At 31.7% G+C, this 22,647-nt stretch overlaps 1 protein-coding gene across 16 annotated transcripts in view; it reads left to right on the top strand.

Annotated features, from left to right (window-relative positions):
- LOC115228444 (calcium-activated potassium channel slowpoke) overlaps positions 1–22,647 on the top strand; it is a 334,128-nt gene that overhangs the window by 260,960 nt on the left and 50,521 nt on the right. For 10 of the 16 annotated variants that reach the window (XR_004997920.1, XM_029799032.2, XM_036500503.1 and 7 more), the window contains 2 exons: positions 6,573–6,662; positions 12,404–12,439. The exons of 5 other annotated variants lie outside the window; for them this stretch is intronic. Coding sequence is in view for 10 of the 11 variants with exons in the window: in XM_029799032.2 (XP_029654892.1) it covers positions 6,573–6,662; positions 12,404–12,439 (126 nt within the window). In the remaining variant the exon portion in view is untranslated. The remainder of the gene's footprint in view (positions 1–6,572; positions 6,663–12,403; positions 12,440–22,647) is intronic. One more of the 16 variants, XM_029799025.2, reaches the window with a different exon arrangement.

The following is a 22,647-nucleotide window of genomic DNA, read 5'->3' on the forward strand; positions in this document are numbered from 1 at the left end:
ACTGGTACAGGCGGCGACATACTAATATTGTGCTGGGCAAGAAGCCATGATGTAGGGCAAACATCTGGAATGATATTTTACAGCCTGGACATACATCAAGTTAGGTGGTGCTGCAATATCTGGTGAACCCCTCAGCCAGTTTGGCAATCTCCTGCATTCTCAAACAAGCTGAGCTGTCTTGACTTTATTTTGCCTCACGGCTTATTGTGTGAGAGTAAGAGAGCGAGTCTGATGTGCATGCAGCTCTTTCTCACTTTAAAGAAACCTTGCACTACTCAAACATCTACATCTAGTGAATAAAACTGTGTGGCACATACTTGACAGACTACCAACTAAACATCAAATAGTTTTGTTGTTGAGGTTCTACTATTCCACACACTTTCCACATTAAAATACCTATTTCTTTACTACCCACAAGAGACTAAACACAGAGAGGACAAACAAGGAGAGACAAATGGATTAAGTCGATTACATCGACCCCAGTGCGTAACTGGTACTTAATTTATCGACCCCAAAAGAATGAAAGGCAAAGTCGTCCTCACCGGAATTTGAACTCAGAACGTAGTAGCAGATGAAATACTGCTAAGCATTTCACCCGGCGTGCTAATGATTCTGCCAGCTCGCCACGTTAAAATACCACCACAATAAAGGTATGGTATAGGTTGGAGTAGTCGTGGTTTTCTGCTCCCTGTCTCACACACACATACACACAACTGCATCTCTTGTTAAAGTACCGCCCAGCTAGCCATGGTCTTCATTGATCATCAATGGCTGAAGCCACTTGGAGTCACAGATGGTAGACCTTTCATTGAAGCCATGGAAGAATCACAGTTTTGTGACAATTAAATACTGCTACCTCCTTTACATTTTAGCTTTAGATGTGTGAAAGGTGGAGTACACTTAGGAGTTGTTGTGATTCTCTGGTAACCTGCTTGATGCATACCAGCTGAGGTTCTGTGCAGCTGAAGTCATTTTCTTCAGTGATCACCAATAGACATAACTTAATAATGTTAGGTATTTTTGTTTCCTTCTTTATTTCTTTCTTCATTCTTTTATTTATTAATTAACTTTTGGCAGTTACTTGATCATTGCCAAATCTTATGGATGAACCATTATACATATGTGTACATATATATCACACATACATACTTACATATATATGTGTGTGTGTGTGTTAATTAAAAGTAAAAAAAAAATTTAATAACCAAATAGGTCAGGTTGACACGAGATACATCCAGTTAAAGGGTGTCAGGTTATGAATATATTAAGCAATAAAAAATTTTAAACTATATTAATAAGTTCAAGGTTATTTGGGTTACAGCCCAATTGAGGTAGTTAAAGTAGACCGTAAGGTTCCATAAAAGGAGTTCTTGTCAAGGTTTAACAAAGATGATTAACTTCAAGTATAGATTTATAGTGTGAAACAAATACATATGTGATAAATAGATTCCAACAACAATACACAAGAATAGTTACTAACATACATACACTCTGCTGCAGATTTACCCACACCCATAACACACTTGCACAGACAATACAACTGACTGCATACTTACAATTAGACACCTAATGTATACACAAAATATACATATATAACCCGGAATATAAAATATATAAATAAACAAGCAAATAACACATATACACATGCATAACTGATATAATGATAATAGGTCACTTAATTATACAAAACTTAATTGAAACAATGACAGTTATTCATATATCTTGCTAAACTAGTCTGAATTACTCTATTCACTTACTCCACTTACTAAATTAAAAGATACTACAACAATACCCTAAGATCATAATATGAGATACAATACATTATTTTGTTGATGATATGTTATCAGTATCAATAAGTAAAAAAGCTGTAATATTAATGATATGCAAACTAAACAACACTTAAAATAATACTCATAGTAGCAACAGATTATCATTCTAGCATTTGTTCAAATTAACATTGGACATGCTTGGAATAAAAGAGAATTTATACAGGTTAAAAAGTATGTATGTTCAGCAAACATATTTTAGGTGTAAACAAAATTACTTAGAAAGGTTATTTATACTAGTATTTATGTGACAGTCATTTGAATTGTAATATGAAAATGCATATTGTTTGTAAGTCCATTTATGGTACCATCACCCTTCACATGCCTGATTTAGTATAAGTCACTTAGTTCATGATACTTGGAATTAGATTTAAAAAAGGAAGAGCAAGAAGAAAGAGAAAAAAGGACATCAGGCATTACATGTTTCGACATATATTCTCATACTGCTTCATTGAGTTCTCTTCCAGTAACTATATGTATGTATGTATGTTATGTGTTGTGTGTACATGCACATGTGAGTGTAGACATTATATATATTATAATGCACTTATTATTAATTATATATATATACCTATATATGTGTGTATACATGTACATATATCATGCAATATGGCCATTTCAGGCGGCTCCATTTAATCAAACAGTGCAAGCATTGCATCAATTTGAAACACACTGCCATCTTCAGTTGCAAAAATATAGATTTTCAATAGACAGGATATTCTATTATAATTTTTTGCAAATATTTCGTCAGAGCTAGAGAAAGAAAGAATGGAATTTTTTCAATGTCCAGCTCCAACAAAATATTTGCTAAAAATTATAACAGAATTAATTCTGGCTGTGAAAAAAGTGTTTCTGCAAGTCATGGATACTGTGTTGTTTTTGATATTATTAGTGATAGAGATATTGAATTCAAAAAGATTAACAAAGTTGTTGAATTCCTATCAACTCAGCTAGACATCGAATCTTTAGAGTTTTGATGTTCAGAGAGCCAATACGTTCAAGTTATGGTAAGTGACTTGACAGAAGGTATTCATCTGGTTGCACATCTCTGATCAACTTCCATTAGATCAGTATTTTGAACAAGGTGAGTTTTCCATACTTGACAAAACTGAGTGTGGACATGCCATAGCCATATAAAGCTTTAAAAAGATAGCTTAGATAGCTGATGAGTGTTTGACAAAGGTTTTACTGAGTGAGGCTAAGAAACCTTCTGTGATTTTGAAGATTTTAGAAGTGTGGTTCATCCAGCACAAATCATTGTTGACAATAATGCCGAAGTCACATTCACCAGCAGTGTAAAGTTAGTGTTATGGAGGAAGTATGTAAATTCTAGCCTTTTATTCCCAAAATGTATAGTGCTGCACTTTTCTACAACTAACTTGAGTTGCCAGTCAGCAATCCATTGCTACATTGTATCCTGATCAGATTGCAGGAAAGATATATAGTCTTAAGATCTGTTCTTTTTCTCTTAAGATACAGCACAATGTCATCTGTGTATTTTAGCTGAGTAACATGTTTCTAGCCAGCATCTATTTCATTAATGTATGCACAGATAACAGGAAACCAAGAACAGATTCTTGTGGTCTGCCAGATGTCATTCCATAATGTGCAAAATGTTGTTCTAGTACAGTAACTACCTCTTTTCAACCAATAATTTTGGACTTCAGTCCATTGCAGAGAGCTTCACCATAAGCTGTCTGTTTGTGTGGTGTTGAATTAAAGGCTTTGGTGAAATGAAGCTAGATAACATACTTCCATGAACTGTCATCTGTTATTCAGGTGATGTCTTCAAGAAATTCGTTGAGTTGGCCACAGCAGATGGAGTTAGAGATAAATCAAAATTGTGAGAAATAGATAAAGTTATGAGAATTCCAGTGATTCAAGTGTCATTCTGATACAGGACTCCATTAATTTGGCAATACAGATTGTGAGAGTGATTGGATGGTAATTGACAGTTGATGTGTAGTAGCCTTTTTTGAACCAGGGGATAATATTGACTATTTTCCACTGTTCTTGGGTAACAAAGTTACTTGAAAAATTAAAGAAAGCTGGTGAGTAGGAAGTGCCTGCTGTATTTGAAAAGTAGATAAGTAAATAGATAGAAAAGTAGATAGGCTGTAACACTGTCAAAAATAGGGAAAATATAGTTGTACATGCATTTAAGGTGGCATCACAACATTGCGGGAGTAAATTCTACAGATATTGAGAAATTTGACTTCCATAGCAGTGAAGAGGGTACATTTGAATTTTCAACAATAAAAATGCCAGCATAACATTTAGCAACAAGTTTTGGATGCTCTTTAAGTTCATCAGTAACCTAACTTAAATAGGGATTGCAAAGAGAGCTACTGAAGAATGAGGTCTCTGTTTTGAATGTACATATTCCCAGCACAGTTTACCCTCTGGGTTGGTTGCTCTCTGTTCTTCAAATTGAAGAACCTTTTAGTCACTTGATATGATTGGACATATTTTGCATCTTTATTATCCCCTGTTTGCAAACCTGTATTTATGTTCAGCATCCACTCATTCTTTCCTGGTAAGGCAGACCACTGCAATCTCCCATATTGCACTTTTGGGAGATTCTAATGTATTTACATAATACTGATGCTTTGCCTGCAGCCCAGCCCAGACTGAAATAAAGAATGTATTGAAGGTTAGAACCGACATCTGGAATTATAAAATACAAGCCAGTTTGGGCACTGTAACTCAGTATAACAAAAATTCTAGTCACCTTTGTTCCAGACAAAATGAGTAATTTGGAGATGACGATGGCTTTTCTTTCTGCCCATAAGAGACAGATTGGCACCTAGTTATAGCATGTTTTGAGTCATTTAAAAATTTCTTGAATAGAAATGAATAGTTGATCTAAAGTGTTGTTACCTTTTGTAGGGATCGTAACTAAATGGGACCAGTTTGAATCTAACACTCAATCAAAGAAATTTGCTCTTTCTCGGCTGTGAAAAGTTTCCCAGTCAATTTCTAGGTAATCGAAGTCACCAATGATGAAAAGATAGGTGACTGATTTCCTAGATGCAGCTCTGAGGATGTCAAAAAGTTGTGTGCTTTTATTGTAGTTTAGGTGACAGTAAGCAACTCCAAGTTGGAATGTTGATGTACTCATATGAATGTCACAGAAAATCACCTCTTGTTGCATAGGTTTCAATTCATACCCAAGAAATTTCTGACAAGTTTAAGTGAACATAGACCATCACACCACCCCATGACAATTAGAACAGTCTTTGCAAAACTAGCTGAAGCCATTTCTGTTGTGTCTGGGGAGAGTCATTTTCTTTTTGTGCCTTATAATGTAACACACTCACCGGTAAAATTTCCACTTTTTTCTTATTTTTATTTTCCTAAAATTTTCGTTGCGTCTTGCAACCTTTTCAATAGTGACGCAACGAAAATTTTTGTAAAATAAAAATAAGAAAAAAAGTGGAAATTTTACCGGTGAGTGTATTACATTATAAGGCACAAAAAGAAAATGACTCTCCCCAGACACAACAGAATATGCTTCAACACACGAACTCATATAAAGAATCTTGCAAATCAAATCCAAAAACGAAATAGCTGAAGCCAGCCATGCTAAAACTATGAATTTGTTCTTAACTGAATTATTGTAGTAAAATTAGAAAAGAAATTCCAGATAAAGAAGCAAACCCTAGAATTAATGTGTTTCAAAGTTGACCTAGCAATGGTTAAAGTTTTACTCACTGGGAAAACAGGCAGGAACTTATTTCCCTACGGGAAATGGCTTTACTCAGTATGTAGGAAAATGTACTCAATACAAACTATGAACACACAAGAGGTATAAGAAAATAACTGGCAGGTTAACAGAGAAAATAGGCCTTGTGTGTGGTAGATGTGCAAGAGCAATGAACATGAAGAGCACATGAGAAATAAATTTTCCCAAATGTCAAAAAAGATTCTTTGAAGTAGCAGAGATTCTGTTGCATAAGTGATTACATAATCAGCAGTGATGAGGGATGTTCTTAAAATATAGTAGCCAGAGAAAGAATACTATTATAGTTCAATATCCAGGCCAACCAAAGACATGTGAATGGATTTGGTTGCTGGAAACTGAACAACCATCATGTGTACATATCTGTGTGTGTGTGTGTGTGTGTGTGTGTGTGTGTGTGTGTGTGTGTGTGTGTCTGTGCGTGCATGCGTGTTCATGCTTGAAGGTCTGTGTGCTTATTTACATCTGTGTTCATTTGTACAAACTCCAGTGAGTGGTTTTGTTATCAGTTTCCCTTGTCAATAAATTGTCCAGTCACTTTGTGTCTTCGAAGTTGTGTGGAATAAGAGGTCCCTTACTTGAAAGGGTTAGCATCAGGAAGTGCATCCAGCTGTAAAACGATATGCCTCAAATAACATATTCATCTACCCCATGAAAGCATAAAACGCATATTTAGAATAAATGATCAAACAACACATACATACATACATACATATATATATATATATATATATATATATATATATATATATATATGTGTGTACATACAGACAGACATGCACATGTTTATATACATATATGTATGCACATCTATATTTATATATATATATATATATATATATATAAATTTAGAATAAGATATATGATACATGCACACACAACGCACACATACATACATACATACATATGTAATTTTTTCAAGTTACTCATAAATAGAAAAAGTGTATACATATATACATCCCTGCATGCCATGTTACATTAGAGGTCGGTTTTCTGTGTTACAGCTACTCGAAAATTCTGGAAGATGTCGAGGAAGGTGATGATAGAATGCTGGCAATTTCTGAACAGCCACCTAAGGGATCACGGCTAGCGATGTAATTAATTTCAGCTTAATGTTTATGCTGCATCTTCTACCTCATTTTTTCCTTCTTTTTTTTTATCCAAACCACACCCACCAATTTACTTTCACTTTTGTGTGTGTGTGCGCGTGTGTGTTCTTTTTACCTTTTCAAATTTTTCTTCTTCTTCTTCTTGAATTCCATTCTTTCAGCCTGCAATGATATGTATGTTTTTATGAATATTGCTGTCTGCAGATCAGCATCTAGCCTTGGACAATAGTACTTAAAATATATATGCTTTGAAGATTTTTGCTCTTCTCTTTTCCTTTCCAATAGCTATTTATGTTTTTTTTTTTGTGTGTTTTTTTTTTCCTCTTTCTTTTAGTATGAAGCCTTACAATCAAGGCTGCTTAGGTGTGGAGCATTTCTTAAAGAATATTCTTGTTACATGATTGTAACCCTTCCTCCAATATAAATCTAACTCCTTTCTATCTAACATATATATATTTATAGATATATCTATCTACAGACTTAGTCTGAAAGTTTTATATCTCAGATAGATTGCTTTTAGAGTTACTAGGTACTAGAGTGGCCTGTTGGGAAAAAAAAACTAATCTGTGAGTTCTTAACTATTCTAAAGTGTTACTTAACTGCACTGCTTCTATTTGCCTACTCAACTATGCATGAACGCACACTCACACACACACACACGCATACACACACACACACATATTTGTACATGCTATAAATAAGTGTACACTTACCCAATACAAGCTCTTATGTAATTAATAATTAAGTACACCTCTTAAGCACAAGCTTAAGACTTTCTATTTATGAATTTCATACATTCAGTATTATGAAGCAGCCAGGAATTCTTCAGACAACTAAAGTTCTTCAATGTTTCATACATTCAGATGGAGGACTCACCATGCATCTAATAAAAGTTCTTTCTTTTCTTTCTTCTTTCCCCTTTTCCTCTCTCTTTCTCTCTCTCTCTTTCTCTCTCTCTGTCCCTGGACCTATCTCTCTTTCTATCTCATCTTCTAACTTCATCTCTATATACCTGTAATCAAACTAATACATGTATATGTCCTGGATTTACCACTTTGAATAGATCACTCAGTGTTGATATTGTGTGTGGATATGTTTTATTAAAGCTGCATGTCCAATAAAATAAATTCACAATTTTAATAAAACACACACACACCATCATCAGCAGCAGCAGTGGAGGTGCAATGGCCCAATGGTTAGGGCAGCGGACTTGCGGTCGGAGGATCGCAGTTTCGATTCCTAGACCGGGCATTGTGTGTGTTTATTGAGCGAAAGCACTTAAAGCTCCACGAGGCTCTGACGGGGTGGTGGCGACCCCTGTTGTACTCTTTCGCTCCAACTTTCTCTCACTCTTTCTTCCTGTTTCTTGTCCCCGACTTCCTATGCAACTGCTGAGCCTGGATACGTATTCATTCATCCATCGATGTTCTCAGTGTTGGGGGTTGACCTGCTTTCTCTTCTGCGGATCTTACGAATAGCAAAGGACCACATTTCGGATTTCTCTCACTACTGGACAAAGGCCGCTTCGCTCAACAAACAAACAAACAAACAAGCAGCAGCAGCATCAAACTCTGGGATCTATAAAATGAATCACAATCAAATACTGGAGTCAATTCAACAACTGAATTACTATTATATCTGTGTAGACTTTTACCAAAATATCAAATCAATATCTAAGAGCCAGTCCAGTGAAGGAGCCTCTATAGAGTTGTTCAATCTGCCAAAAATTGCAGCCAAATTACATTTAACTTACACTCTTCCATCTTTGATAAAAGAAAGACATGTTGGATATTGTAGTCTGAGATAAAGTATATCTAAAGATGAGGTTGATTAGGCTTTGAATGCCTTTAATCATAGCTTTACTTATTTTGGACTGACCTGGAGTTAAATAGCAAGCAATATCCCTGAAATGTTATGATACCCAACCATTACCATAATCCTCTTCATACACTAAGTTTTCAACTTAAACTTTCTCTGCAAATTTTTTAGCTTTTATTTCTCTCAGACAATGTGTCTATGATTTCTGACATATATTTCTCAGTCTTTTTCGACATCTTTGTGATATACGAATAACTGCCGCTAATTTTCATTTTCAAACTAACAAGAAAAATTACAAAATGTTCTTTCCTATTTGTATGAAGCATATATAATAAGTATAAAGCTTCATGGTAATGAAACATGGATACCAGAATGTAGAAGATCTGCAAAGATTGAGAGAAATGAATTTATGTTCTTTTAGCTGTGTATTGTGTTGGAATGAATGATAATAAATTATGAGTATTTGCTAAAAACAAAAATGGGTCTATGTGCTAATATTAGAAGGAAAACATGGAAGAGGAGGACCATGTAGGACACATGAAGAAGTCATGAAGTTAAATTTCATTATACTGTGCCTCATAGACAAGATGGCACAGAACGAAGAGAAGTTTTCTTTTTGTTACTTTTATTGTTTATTTTATTACTTATTTTAGATTGACAATGTGTGTACGAGTGTATGTATGTATGTAAGTATGTATGAGGAAAAGATTCGGATGTATAAGGAAAAGATTAGAATATTTTGTTAATGTAGTTTGGAGGTCTTCACTAAGTATAATTCGTGTAAAGTATAAATTATAGATTACGTTGAAATTTTCAAACATGAGGTGACTGTTAAAGAGTCAATAAACATTTCTTACAAAAGCAATGAGTCTCAGATTCAGAGAAGAGGAAACGATATCATGAGATGTTCATACCTTCTTTTTTTTTTTTTTTAAGAAACAGTAATGTAAATGAAATGAAATAATTACAGGTGTCTTTTAAATTCGTGTTGAAAATTGAACCTACTAGGAACTATTTTGTGCTCAACATTTAGTTTGCTGGTATATATTGCGCTCACTGCTCAATAATTTAATGAATACAAACCATTTCAGTTTTATCTACTCATTTTTAATTTAAAATTGTAGCTAAACATTAATCATTCTACAAGACTTAGATTTTGTTATATTATCTATAAGTGTTTCATCATTCTTAACAACATCATCTATGTACATATCAATAGAGGATTTGGAAATTTAAGACAAGAAGCAATTTAAAAAGTTTTTTCGCATTTTGCCTAAGTTTATTATCTGACCAATATATAGTGAAAGTAGAATAAAAACCCAGCTGTTTTAACCACAGAGCTAGCTATACTGTTGTTAATTACTATAATCACTCAGTTCTATAATTATAGAATTTTAGACAAAGATTAAGCTACAAATATATACTTCTTATATTTTGCTACAACACGAAACATTTTACTATGAAGGGTTTAGGTGTGACAAATTTCCCTAACCTTTTCTGTTGGCAGTCTTTGTTATTTAGTAGGTACATACTAGTCAAAACTAGTTAAGTTATTAAAGTTATTAAAGTGTTGATTTATTGATCAATGAATCACTACTCTTATTCTGCTACTAATGCTATACAATGAATCTGTGGAGTTATAGTTTAATATTGTAAGAAATAAGAGCACTGTATAAAAACTGATTGTTTTGTTTACTAGCAATGCTGGAAATCATCCTGGACTAGAAGCAATCTTAAAACAAAAGAGGTGAAGTTATATCATGTCAAGTTCATAACCTTGTTTTGATCTTGGTTATAGTAGTTTTCCTGCAGTTACATTGTTCACATACCTAGAAATAAGAACATCCTGAAGGAGTATGATGAGGTGTTATGTTTGATTAGTCTGTTATTTTGAGACAACTGACTCTATATTTCCTTTGAATCAGATTTTTGTAAAGTTTCTTCTAAATCATTGAAAGTGCCAAAAACAACATTTCTCTAATCTTTTTCAGTCATTTCTCCCACTCATGTGCCTGTTATGCATCAATTTTATAATTAGTATCAACAAAATCAAATATAAAAACCAATCCAATAAGTAGTGTGTTTCAAAATAATTGTATTTTAAATGAAAATATGTTTCATGTCAATGAACCAACACACCAAAAAAAAATGCACAAACGACAAGAATATAGGTACAAAATATCTAATTCTTTTTCAAAACAGAATTTGCATGGAATTTTGTTCAATTTTAATAGCAAAGCATTATTACAAATGAAATTATTCAACACATATCAGTGCATCAATCAATCTGATTTATTAACACTGTGGTTCAAGACAGGCATGTTTTGTCTTTGAATTGACTGTCTCTGGCCTCAACAGGCATGAACATTAAGAAATGCTTTGGTTATTTGAATGCCAAAATAATGTGATTATTTTAAGAATTTCTTAATTCACTGACATTGCACAATCATTTTTTTGGTTTTCTTTTTACCATTATTAATTATTAAGCATGATATCAACTTTTGCACAAAACTTTTCCTAATATTGCTTAATATATGTATATATAAACATATATATATATATATATATACCACAATTAAAATAATTTGAAAAGATCCATTTAGTATGGAAAATTATTTTTATTTCATATTATTCTGACAATTTGATAAAGCATGTAAAACAAAAAGTATTTTTAATATATCTAGATTTCTCATTAAAAAAACAAATGTCTGAAAATTTCTCCAAATGAATAATATTTTGAATTGTCATTAGTCTTTAAAATTTTGTAAATTTTTTAATCATAAAAATCATAAAATGCGTTAAAATGTATAAAAAGCAAAAGAGTAAAACTTGTTTAAATATATGTTGATAAAGAGATGAATTTAAATAATGTTTCTAAAATTGTTAACTTTTATATGCTTACATATCAACGTGTATAACTGTATATATTGATATAGCTAATGTTTCAGTAGTTAGATACTTTTATGTTACCCTGCCCCTCAAGAGTAATAAGAAAACTAATGCACTGTCTAATATGCTTTTTGTCTTCTCTACTCTGGACATGGTGTTTTAGACACTTCAATCTGATATCAAACATTGGTGTACTGCTTCTGCCTTTAAGCTGCAACATTGTCTCCATGTTTCATATAGCTGCAACTGTTTCTAGTATAATTTATATTTTTAGGAAAAAATACTAATATATGTATATAGTTTACTAATCTAGTTTACAATGTTTAGTCATTTCACAATACTTCTTTATCACAATACTTCTTTATAAATACTTTAACATAGAACACAGCTCAGTTGATATTAAACTAATATTTTAAATCCAACTGTTTGTGAAACTACATTGTGTCCTGAGGAAAACATGATATATATTAATGTTGAAATTTCAAAGCAAAATATTTCAATGTTTGTCTGGAACTTGTTGATGGTACAAAACCATATTTCTTGCTAGAAATATTGAGCTATCATTATTTGCTGTTATATTATTTTTACTTTGAAAAATAGGAACGAAAACATTGATTTCTTAAATCTTGTGGCATATGTTTAGTTTAATGATTCCTTACTTTCCTACTTTATTATAATTTTATCACTGGTTTTGAAGTAATAGGAATATTACTATGTCTGAAATTCTAACATTAACTTCTCACAACAGTGACAATAACTCTGCAACAGCTCTACAGTGATGGCTCAGTATTTTTAATCTCAGTAAATAAGAGTAGTGGTTATGAACTAAAATTAAATTGATTTAAACTTTATTAATCTTCCATTGGGTTGATATTTTTTAGGAAACTTTTGCATTGAACCAAATATTCAATGTATTTTAATGCTTCAAGTAAGAGTGCAATTTTTATTTCTTGTTCTCTTACCATTATCTGCTCCTCAACATAGACTACAAGTAACAGTAGTAATTCTTTACATTTCAGGAAATTACCTTCTTTCTGGCAACTAAATCCTTCTCAGTAAGCCATAAGATATTTCATGTTTTGTTTCTTTTATTTCTATATCAATATTTCCTTCTTTTTTTTTCACCTGATAACTTTATGTTGTGTACTTTTACTTTTATATCCACTTTAACTTCAGTTTATTGTTTCAAACATTACTTGCTTACATCAAAGATAAAGCACCAAACGAAAATCAACAATATAATTCTCTAAAAATATATCAAGTTATTTATTTCTTGAAAGACCATTTCAGATTCTGACCTCATGTCAACTTACATACATCTAAAGCAACCAACAGTGATTCTTATTTTGGTTTGTTCTTTTTTTTTTAACCTTGTTTCTTAACCTTACCTAGCCTGCCTTATCTTCCATAAATTCATCACTGATATCAAGTTATTTTCAACACTTTTCTTTTTAGGCGCAGACATTGTTCTTGTGCTATAATCTTTGCCAAACACTTAGAATTGTTTCATATTTTTACAAATGAACACCAACATTTTATAATACTTGAAAGCTGTTAGCACAAATTCTAATATATGAATCCTGAGAGGAAAAACAAAATTTCTATCCACTAACCTTAACTTAAAGAAGTTAGAGATTTTCTCAGCTGCATATTTTTTTCAGACAATCAATTTACAAACAAACCTTGTACTTTTGTACTTGACACAGATTTAGTTCCAATTCACTTCACCCAATTGTTCTAATTTCCCCAATCATTATCATTTTCTGCAAGAGATGCTTTTGAAAGTAAATTTTAAAATTTAAGTTGACGGTGATATAATTTTTCATTTTTTACTTTTTTTTTTACAAAATATTATCTGGAGTCAAAATAGTTCAGTGAACTATTAAATCATATATCATTGGCTCACAACTACTGCAGATACTTTGGTGTGTCTCTAGGCAAGATATTTCGTTCTAAATCCTTCAGTATAATTAGCTGTTCAGACTAGGTACCAGACAGATTGGTCAAGCTGAGCCAACTGGCAGGATACCTAGGGATAGAATGACATAGTTGGATAATATCCATTGTTCCAGTTGGTCATGCTTGGGAATCCAACTAGAAAGTGTAATGATAGTTGCTTCTGGTAGAAAGTGTCTGAAGGAAGTATCTGGAGACTCAACCCATATGACCCTCCCAGGAATAGTGAGTGGAAAAGATGGATAGACGAGATGGATGTAACAAAGAATTTTCACTTTGATCTTTCAAACTTCTGTGGATCAACAAAATAAGTGCCATTTGAATACTGGTGTCAATCTAATTAATTTGAGCCTTTGTGCCTATGTCAGAAATCATTAAAGGCCATACATATAAACTTGCATCTCTTCCAAAAATACATTTTTAATGCATGAGCCAGCCAAGGAAGTTCTACATGGTCACTTGATCTGTTAGAAACAACTAAATTCACTCAAATCTCATACTATGAGCTTTACAAAGGACACAGACAAAATAGTCTTATGTGTATGTACACAAAAGATCAAACAAATACATAGCTGGAATGCCTTTGATCATAGTTTGCTTAATCAAGGTTGATCTGGGGCTACACATCAATACACATGCTAGACTAGAAGAGCAAATATCAACAAATAATATTTCAGGTGTTAAATTATACAAAATTAGGAATTCTATAAGTATTACTTAGTGTGTTGGAAATTTTCTCTTGAGTTATCCATAAAAGGCTGGTACTCTGTCCAGGATGAGATTTATCTTTCAAATGCTTAATGCTACAGAAACTAGAGTATAGCACTGGTCAGATTATCCCCTAAGGTTGATGAAATAGTTAACTTTGAATTTCAGAACGAATTTTAACCCTGGTCCTAATAATTTATATAAAAAGGTCAATCTTAAAAACTTACAATGAATGTAACCTTGTTGCCTTTCCTTTTCTTATACAATGAAAAATCAACAATAATTCTGGTGATTCAGTATTTAAAAAGCAACTACAGTTGAAATTGTTGAAATTAGAAGATAAAAAATTATTTTTATTAATTTTATTCACTTCACATAAGACACAGGAATAGCTGTGTGGTAAGAAGTTTGCTTCCCAACTGCATAGTTCCAGGTTCAGTCCCTTTGCATGGCACTTTGGGCAAGTGCCTTCTACTATAGCCTCAGGCCTACCAAAGCCCTGTGAGTGGATTTGGTCAGCTGACACTGAAAGAAGCCTGCCATATGTATATGTTTGTGTGTGTGTGTGTCTTTGTTTGTCTGCCCACTACCACTTGACAACTGACATTGGTGTGTTTACATACCCATAACTTAGCAGTTCAGCAAAAGAAATCAATAGAATAAGTACCAGGCTTTAAAAAAAGTAAGTACTAGGGTTGATTCATTCAACTAAAATTCAAGGCAGTGCCCCAGCATGGCCACAGTTTAATGGCTAAAACAAGTAAAAGAGAAAAAGAATAATTCTAGCTTTATTGTAGAAAATAGAAAAGTGTTACTGTTTGTTTGAAGAATTTTGGAATAGAAAAACTATGACTTGGAAAGCCATAGCAATGCAGTTGAGAAGAAATTAAATATGAAAAGATGCAAAAACTTTAATATTTTGTCTTAAATCTTTAAATCATTACTCCTCAGCTGAAAGTCTCTGGTCATAGATGAAAGGAAATAAACTAACACATTTCTTCTTCATTTTTTACCTGTGACTAGAAATATTTTTGTTGGTTGAACTATTAAAATTATTAAATGATTTAAGATAAAAGATAAGATTTTTTGTTGTTCTTGTATTTAATTTATTCTCAACTACATTGCTATGGTTTTGTTAATCCATTTTTCTCTAGACTTGAGATTTATGTTCCATTTTTATTTCACCCCAAAATTCCATGCTTCTGGTTCTATGGCTCATATGCCTAGTAAAGCCAAATTGCTGTAACTAATGTATGACTTGCAGCTGTTAAGGTTTAAACATAGGCTTCCTAAAATATTTGCTACAATAATCTGATTGTGGCATGTATGTCACTGTTGGATTCACTTTATACAAGTGTATTTTTTAGTTTTTTACCTCTTCCTTCTTTTTACGAGTGGTAGCAGGTATTCATGCAGTACCTGTTGGTTGGTTGGTTGGTTACTCTGAGAAACAACGGTGTTATCTCTGAAAAGAGGATGCGAAACATTTTATTTAAAAAAAGGTATACCTCCCACAATATATATACATGGGAACTGACCAACTGCTACAAGAGAAAGCCAAAAGCTAATTCTGACATTTTACTATTATTATAAACCAGTGGTGACTGAAGAAATGTTTAGCAAGTAATATTTGGACCTGTGGAAAGAAATATTGTGAGAATGTTTCTTTGTGTCCTTTTTCTCTCTTCAAATTTTACCTTTGTAATGTTGTGTCTCCTTTCTTCCTTCCTTTCTTTCTTTTCCTTTTTTTATACACTTTACATACTTCTATTAATTAACCTTGGTTTTCCTTTCTGTTTGTCATTTCTTTTTTGACATTTATATTTTTTAATAAATTTTTTCATTTATTTTGTCACTAAGCCTGGAATCCCTACATGATAAGCAGTGGTTTATCTTCAGCAAAACTTTAGCAACAAAGGAGAAAAACTGTTTCTCAATATCAATTTTTTTAATAATTATTTCTCAATGTAGTTACGTGTTATTTTTTTCACTTTTGACAATTTCTATCAGTGTTATGTTAATCACTTTTTTTTGCACATTTCCTAGAGGGGGAGTCTATATTTTACATATCTATTTATTTAAGAACTTGTTACTTGCTTTTTATATTAAAAGTTGTATATATGCTTTATATTAAATTGAAGGTACTTATAAAACAAAGCTACAAGATCTTACAAATAATTAACTTTCTAAATTTTCAGCAAATATTCCATGCTATTTTGTTTTGGTGCTGATTTATGCATTATTTTAACTCAATTTTATTTTCAGAATAAAAAACTAAAATACTCAATGTAAAAAGTATTTTCTGGTTACAATTTTTGCTTCTAAGCTTATTTACTCAATCACATGCAAATATGGGGTAAAATATAATCGAAATAATCATCAAAGTATTAAGAATGATACTATTGGCATTTAATAGAATAATATTGATTGGTTGTGCAGTTTCTAGTATCAACTGAACTTTCTTTGACTAATGTAAAGAAAAAGTATAGATTAACATTTTAATATAAATTGGGAACAGAAAGATTGCTTAATCATAGACATGAAAGAGGCTTAGAATAAAATCTATAAATTCCAGTTGAAAAATTCTTCTTTGCTACTATGTAGAAATTAGATCAGTTAAAGATAACCAAAGTCACTCAATAACAGTCTGAAAAATGGTCAAGTATTCTTTTAAATGATAAAGATTAAGCATGTATTGATTCTTTGTTTTGCAGTAAAGTTTTGTAAATGCTGCAGTTTATGCTTTGAAATATCTTTGCTGTCTGTGTTGACAATACATTTAAGATCAAATAAAATTTGTAAGTAAGATTATAATTAATATTACATTTTGAAAAACAAAATGTAGCTTAATCTCAGATTCTGTGGATTTGATATTTAATACTTTCTGTTCTATAATATAGTTCTGATATCTAATGACATTTAAACTAACATGAAGAAACAAGTTCTAAAATGTCAATAATAAAAAAAGAAGGTTCATGTTTTCTACAGATATTCTTTGAAAGCAGATATTTTCTTGTTTAGGATTGGTTCATTACTTTTCAGTGGATTAGGCTTATTCAACACCAATAATAAATAGCATAAAAAAAGGACAAATAAATAATGAATCTGCAATAGGGTAAACAGTTCTTTGAAACTTAGGGATTTTAATAATTGAGTGAAGTCAGTACACTTAGTAGGCAATTTGAATTTGATATAGTTTATTTTTTTAAAGCTAAATTGTGCACAGAATAGTTACAGAGTGATTCTATTTTTGGAAAGAAGGGCTGAAAAAAGATTTTTTATTTGGGGTAATAAAAATAATCATATCAGCATAGTGAAAATACTTAAATATTATACAAAATTATGTCATGATGAAATGCGCCTTGTAAAGTAGTTGATGTTAGGAAGGGTATCCCACTATAGAAACCATGCTAAAATATAACATTTGAGCAAGATGTGATTCCCTAATCATCTACAAGGGTAGTATCTCCAAATAAGAACTAACTCAGATCATGATGACTCGTCCAACCAATACCATCATGGAAATTAGATGTAATATAGTGCAACATCTCAGGAGTTAAAATATTAGGCATTCTATAAATATCATTTTTTTTAACATTGACAGACAAGTTAAAAATAAAAGAATATGACAAAGAAGATAACAATACTGACAATGATGACGATTGATCCAAATGAGTAAAGCGTGTTCCCCAAGAACTTTAATTTCATGCTATACTTGGTGCCAAATTTGAAATGGAGGAATAGCTTATGTTTTGTAATCAGGAATATTGTCCCCAATTATTGATAGATATGTAACTCAACTCATTTTGCTACCTAATATCATTTAATCTTGGCAAGTAATTCATAGTGTAAAACTTACATAATGGCTAATATATTTATGGAGCTCCTCCTAGAAGATAATGATAAAATAAACTAAAAAATACATTGTTTTTCCCTTCATTCGTTAATTAATAAGGGGGAGGTCAATTCTTATAGCTTTTTTTAAGCTACCCACTAAACTGATGGATTTTAATAATTTGCTGATATTAGTGTACCACAAAGTTTGTATCTGATGCAGTTCTGTTATCTGAGAATAAACTGTGATTCTATTCTGTGCAAAGAAGAATTGGGAAAAGATTTCTCATTTGAGATAGTCAAAATAATCACACAAACAAATCAGAAATACTTGAGTGGTGTTCTATAATATTATAATTATTATAATAAATAGAAGAGGATACACTGAAATCTGTGCATATTATTATATGGGCAGTGAAGGAAAAATAACAGAGAAGTGTTAAAGTATTAAAATAGAGTAAGATACAGAGAAACTTTGTCTAAGTAGCATTATTTCACTATAAGTCCCAGAGGGTTGTTTTATAGACCAGCAAAAATGAAGATAATCTGATTGAAGAATAAATTGAAATTTATGAGCCAACAATTTTACACAAATTTAAACTTACTTGACACATCTTTAAATGTTTGTGCCACTGTTCTTGTCTATTCAGATAGAAATCTGATCTTAAAATATTACATTTGGGAAATCCTATAAATACCGTTTTAATGTTTCTTTTATATAGATGTGATATCAATATTGGTTTCAAATTTGGGCTCAAGGCCAGCAATTTATGTGGGACATTAAGCTGATTTCAACAGCCACAATGCTCAACTGGTACTTATTTTTTTATCAACCCTGAAAGGATGAAAAGCAAAGTCAACCCTGGCAGCATTTGAACTCAGAATGTAATGTCTGAAGAAATCCCATTAAGCATTCTGTATGGCATAATAACAATTCTGCCAACTCACCATCTTATGTGATATTAATATTGAAATAAGGTAAAAGGTAGCGAGCTGGCAGAATTGTTAACACCCTGGGCAAAATGCTTAGTAGCATTTTGTCTGTCTTTACATTCTGAGTTCAAATGCCACTAGGATCAACTCTGTCTTTCGACCCTTCAGGGTTGGTAAAATAAGTACCAGCCGAGTACTGGGATCAATGTAATTGAAATTGCTGGCCTTGTGTCAAAATTTGTAACCAATATTAAAATAAGTTCAAAGATAGTGAGATGGCAGAATCATTAGTATGCCAATCAAAATGCTTATTGACATTTCATCCATCTTTACATTCTGAGTTCAAATTCTGCCAAGGTTGACTTTGCTGTTCATCCTATCAGGGTCAATAAAATAAGTACCAGTTGAGCACTATGGTCCATATAATTGGCTTATCCTGTCCCCTGAATGTGCCAAAATTTGAAACCAGTATTAAAATAAGGCCAGGAAAATTAGAGTTTATGAAATTCATGTTCTTCTTAAGGGTATTAGTTCGGTAAATATATCAGTTCTACCTGAAAATTGAATCATTAGCTGAATAATAAACATTATATTCAATTTAAGCTATCAGTTGTGGATTTGGCATTTTTTAGATGTAATATTCTGTATTTCATTTAAGCACCAATGTTATGTGTGAGAGTGAGTGGAGAGTGCAGAGAGGAAGTTGATGACAAAACAACATGAATTGAAAAAATTTGGTTTGATTTTAAAATTCCTTTGCATTCCTTGTAATATAACAAGTGAAAATAAAATAAATTTCTTTATAGCAAAAAGTATTAGTTAACAACTCTGAAATAACTGACAGAAATCATTCTGTTAATTTGAAGGTGAGGAAGTTATTCAATTATGCAAAAACATTAAAGTTTTAACACTTCAAGAAATCAAAAAGGAAAAATAAATAAAATAATTTTTATCTTTTGCTTCAAGGCATACAAAAAAAAATAGAATAATATAATGAAACCACAAGAAACAATACAATAAAATACAGTTTCTAAGTAGTCACTCTAAATGCAATATAAAAATATGCATTGCTTGGAAGTATTGCTATTCTAAAGAAGTTCTTTCTGCTTGAATTTGGAAGACCTGAAGAAACTGTTTCTTATTCTACTTGTTTACTTCTACACTTTATATACAAACCCGAAAATATAAATAATATTGATAATAATCATTGTCATCATCATAGATTTGCTATCTGTTTTATGGCGCTAGCTTGGAAAAAAAATAGGAATTTTCTGTTCTGTTGAGCAACAAACAATTAAAGGTAATAAACTCCTATTTAGGTTATTCCTGATAATGGTTCCTTAGATATGAAGATATTACTATATAAAACATTTGACAAGAAGAGTATATTGTAAAAGATTGAAAAGAGTAGAGTAAGATTACACTGGACAACAAAAAATTTTTTTGTCTGGCACCTGGAATATTTCAACAAAACCTTAAGTGATTTTGCCTGCTAAATTCAAAAATATCTTCGTTTTTCTCTATCAGGTCTAGTTTTCTAACTAGACTTGATAGAGTAAGTATTTTATTCATACAAGAAGCATGTAATATGAATCAATAATGAGAGCATAACACAAACCAAAACAAAGTACAAATAAAAATTCAAACTTGAAAGTGCACATTGGCAGAGAATTCAAAGAATAAATTTACGCTTCTTTGTGCACCATGAATGTTGAGCAACAGAAGTATCTTGTTTTAAACATCAACAATAGTCTGCCATCATCACAGTGTCCCAATCTCCTTGGTATTGAGTTTCCATCTGATTAGGCAAGATTAGTATAGACAAGTATTTGTCAATTTTTTCTGGTTAATACCATTCAAATTTAGGTTACAAAAATAACAGTCATCCACATGATTATAGGGCTCCTGCCTTACCACTAGTATAGCAAACCTCATACTTTTCCTTGTCCATTTAGTCCATTGTTGCAAATGTTCTGTACATTGTTTACTAATGCTATGCAGTGCCCAATATTTATCTTGGTCTCCCAGCTTCACCCCAAAATATGCTATATTTGCTCTGTCAACAAAATCAGTGACGTTTCTTCAATTTCCAGGTAATGTGTATTCTCCACAAACATAACAAAACACATTTGGAGAATTAACGCAACTCTTTCTTGAAGAGGACATCTTGCTCAATTTCTGTCGCTTAGTTTACCACAGCATCTAAAATGTATGGGAAAAACAAAAACTTAAAATTAGAATAAGGTAATGAACACTGCATACTGGACGTACACACAGACATAGTGACTATAGGGATGTTCAATAACTTAAAAACTAGATCTGATAGGTCAAAAAGAAGGTTTATAGTTGCTGAACAGTGTTATAGTTGCTGAACTTGCCATAGGTTAAGTAATGGTCTCAAATTTTGGCACAAGGCCAGAATTTTTAAGGGAGGGAGTAAGTTGATCGCATTACCTCCAGTGTTCAACTGGTACTTATTTTATTGATCCTGGAAAGATGAGAGTCAAAGTCAATCAGCAGAATTGAAGGTTAAATAATGATAGTAATATTAATATGTATCTAGAAAATTTTCAGATCAATTATTTTATAGAGTTCAAAAGTAATTAAAGTATGGCACATCAGAAGATTTTATTTGTGTGTACCCAATAGTAGGCATCCGTCGGTCTCAAGAGACCATGGATCTGCACCCGGAGAAATTGAGTCAGCTGCTGTGGCTATAGAGGCCCACACAGGAGTAACAGTCATGAATGCAGTGACTGCATTTGAAGGAGTTCTCTACTTGTATGTCCCCACATGTTACATAAAATAAATTAACACATTCTTTTAACACTACTCTTATTTGAAACTTCATGGATAGAATGATACAACAAATATTACTGGCACAAATAAGATATTTGATATTGTTCTAAAAGTGGTTATTTTCATAAATCATCTCTTAATAATAAAAAAATTCTTTAAAGGTCTTTTGAATTGATATCAATCATTTTCCATCATATTTTTTCTTAGTATTTCTAAAGTAGCCAATATAAACTGTTCAATGAAATAGTAAACATGAGTGCTAAAGTATTAAAACAAAATACCATCGTCACTTTATTTATACTCTAAACACTTTCTCAAACAAACATTTTCAATTGTATTTGGAAGTGTTAAAATCTGCATGATTTTCCTGTTTATCTTGAAATTCTTGTAAAATTCAAAACTATTATAAAATATAGTATTTTTACTTTTGTAATATAGGTGAGGAATAAATAATACACATTTCTGTTGAATTCATTTAATTTTGTGTAACATGATCTATTTCTTTCAGATGAAGATTACCTTTCCAATGTTTTTGTTTTCAGCTCTGAGAATGAAGAACTTCTTAGAATGATTTGATATTTTTATTTAAGATTTTGTTTCCATATATGCTTACCCAAATGATTTGATTAACAGTGCATATAGTTGAGTTGAAAAATGATTACTAGTTTTGTGCATCTGTTAAAGAGTTGAAATTTTACCAAGTTGGTAATTGAAAGCTTTATCCAAAATCCCTTTCTAAATTCAACTTAATTTTATGCTTCACTCCAAAATTTTGTATATCCTTAACTAATACATAAAATTATATCATTCAACCTTGAACATAGTATAAATGTGTTCTAATTAATTACCATAAAATTCAAAATAGTAATGCCAAGTGTTCTACATGGCTCTTCACTATTTTAAAAAAGGTAACTTTTGTAGTATTTTTACTCAAATAAATTCTAGCATTTTTTCAAGTAAATATTTTATAAATCCTTTCAATTAAAAGTATTATCCTAGCTTTATTTTTTCTTTTCATTATTAGACCTGTATA

This window comes from Octopus sinensis, linkage group LG2 (genome assembly GCF_006345805.1).
Source record: "Octopus sinensis linkage group LG2, ASM634580v1, whole genome shotgun sequence".
NCBI classification, from domain to species: Eukaryota; Metazoa; Mollusca; class Cephalopoda; order Octopoda; family Octopodidae; genus Octopus; species Octopus sinensis.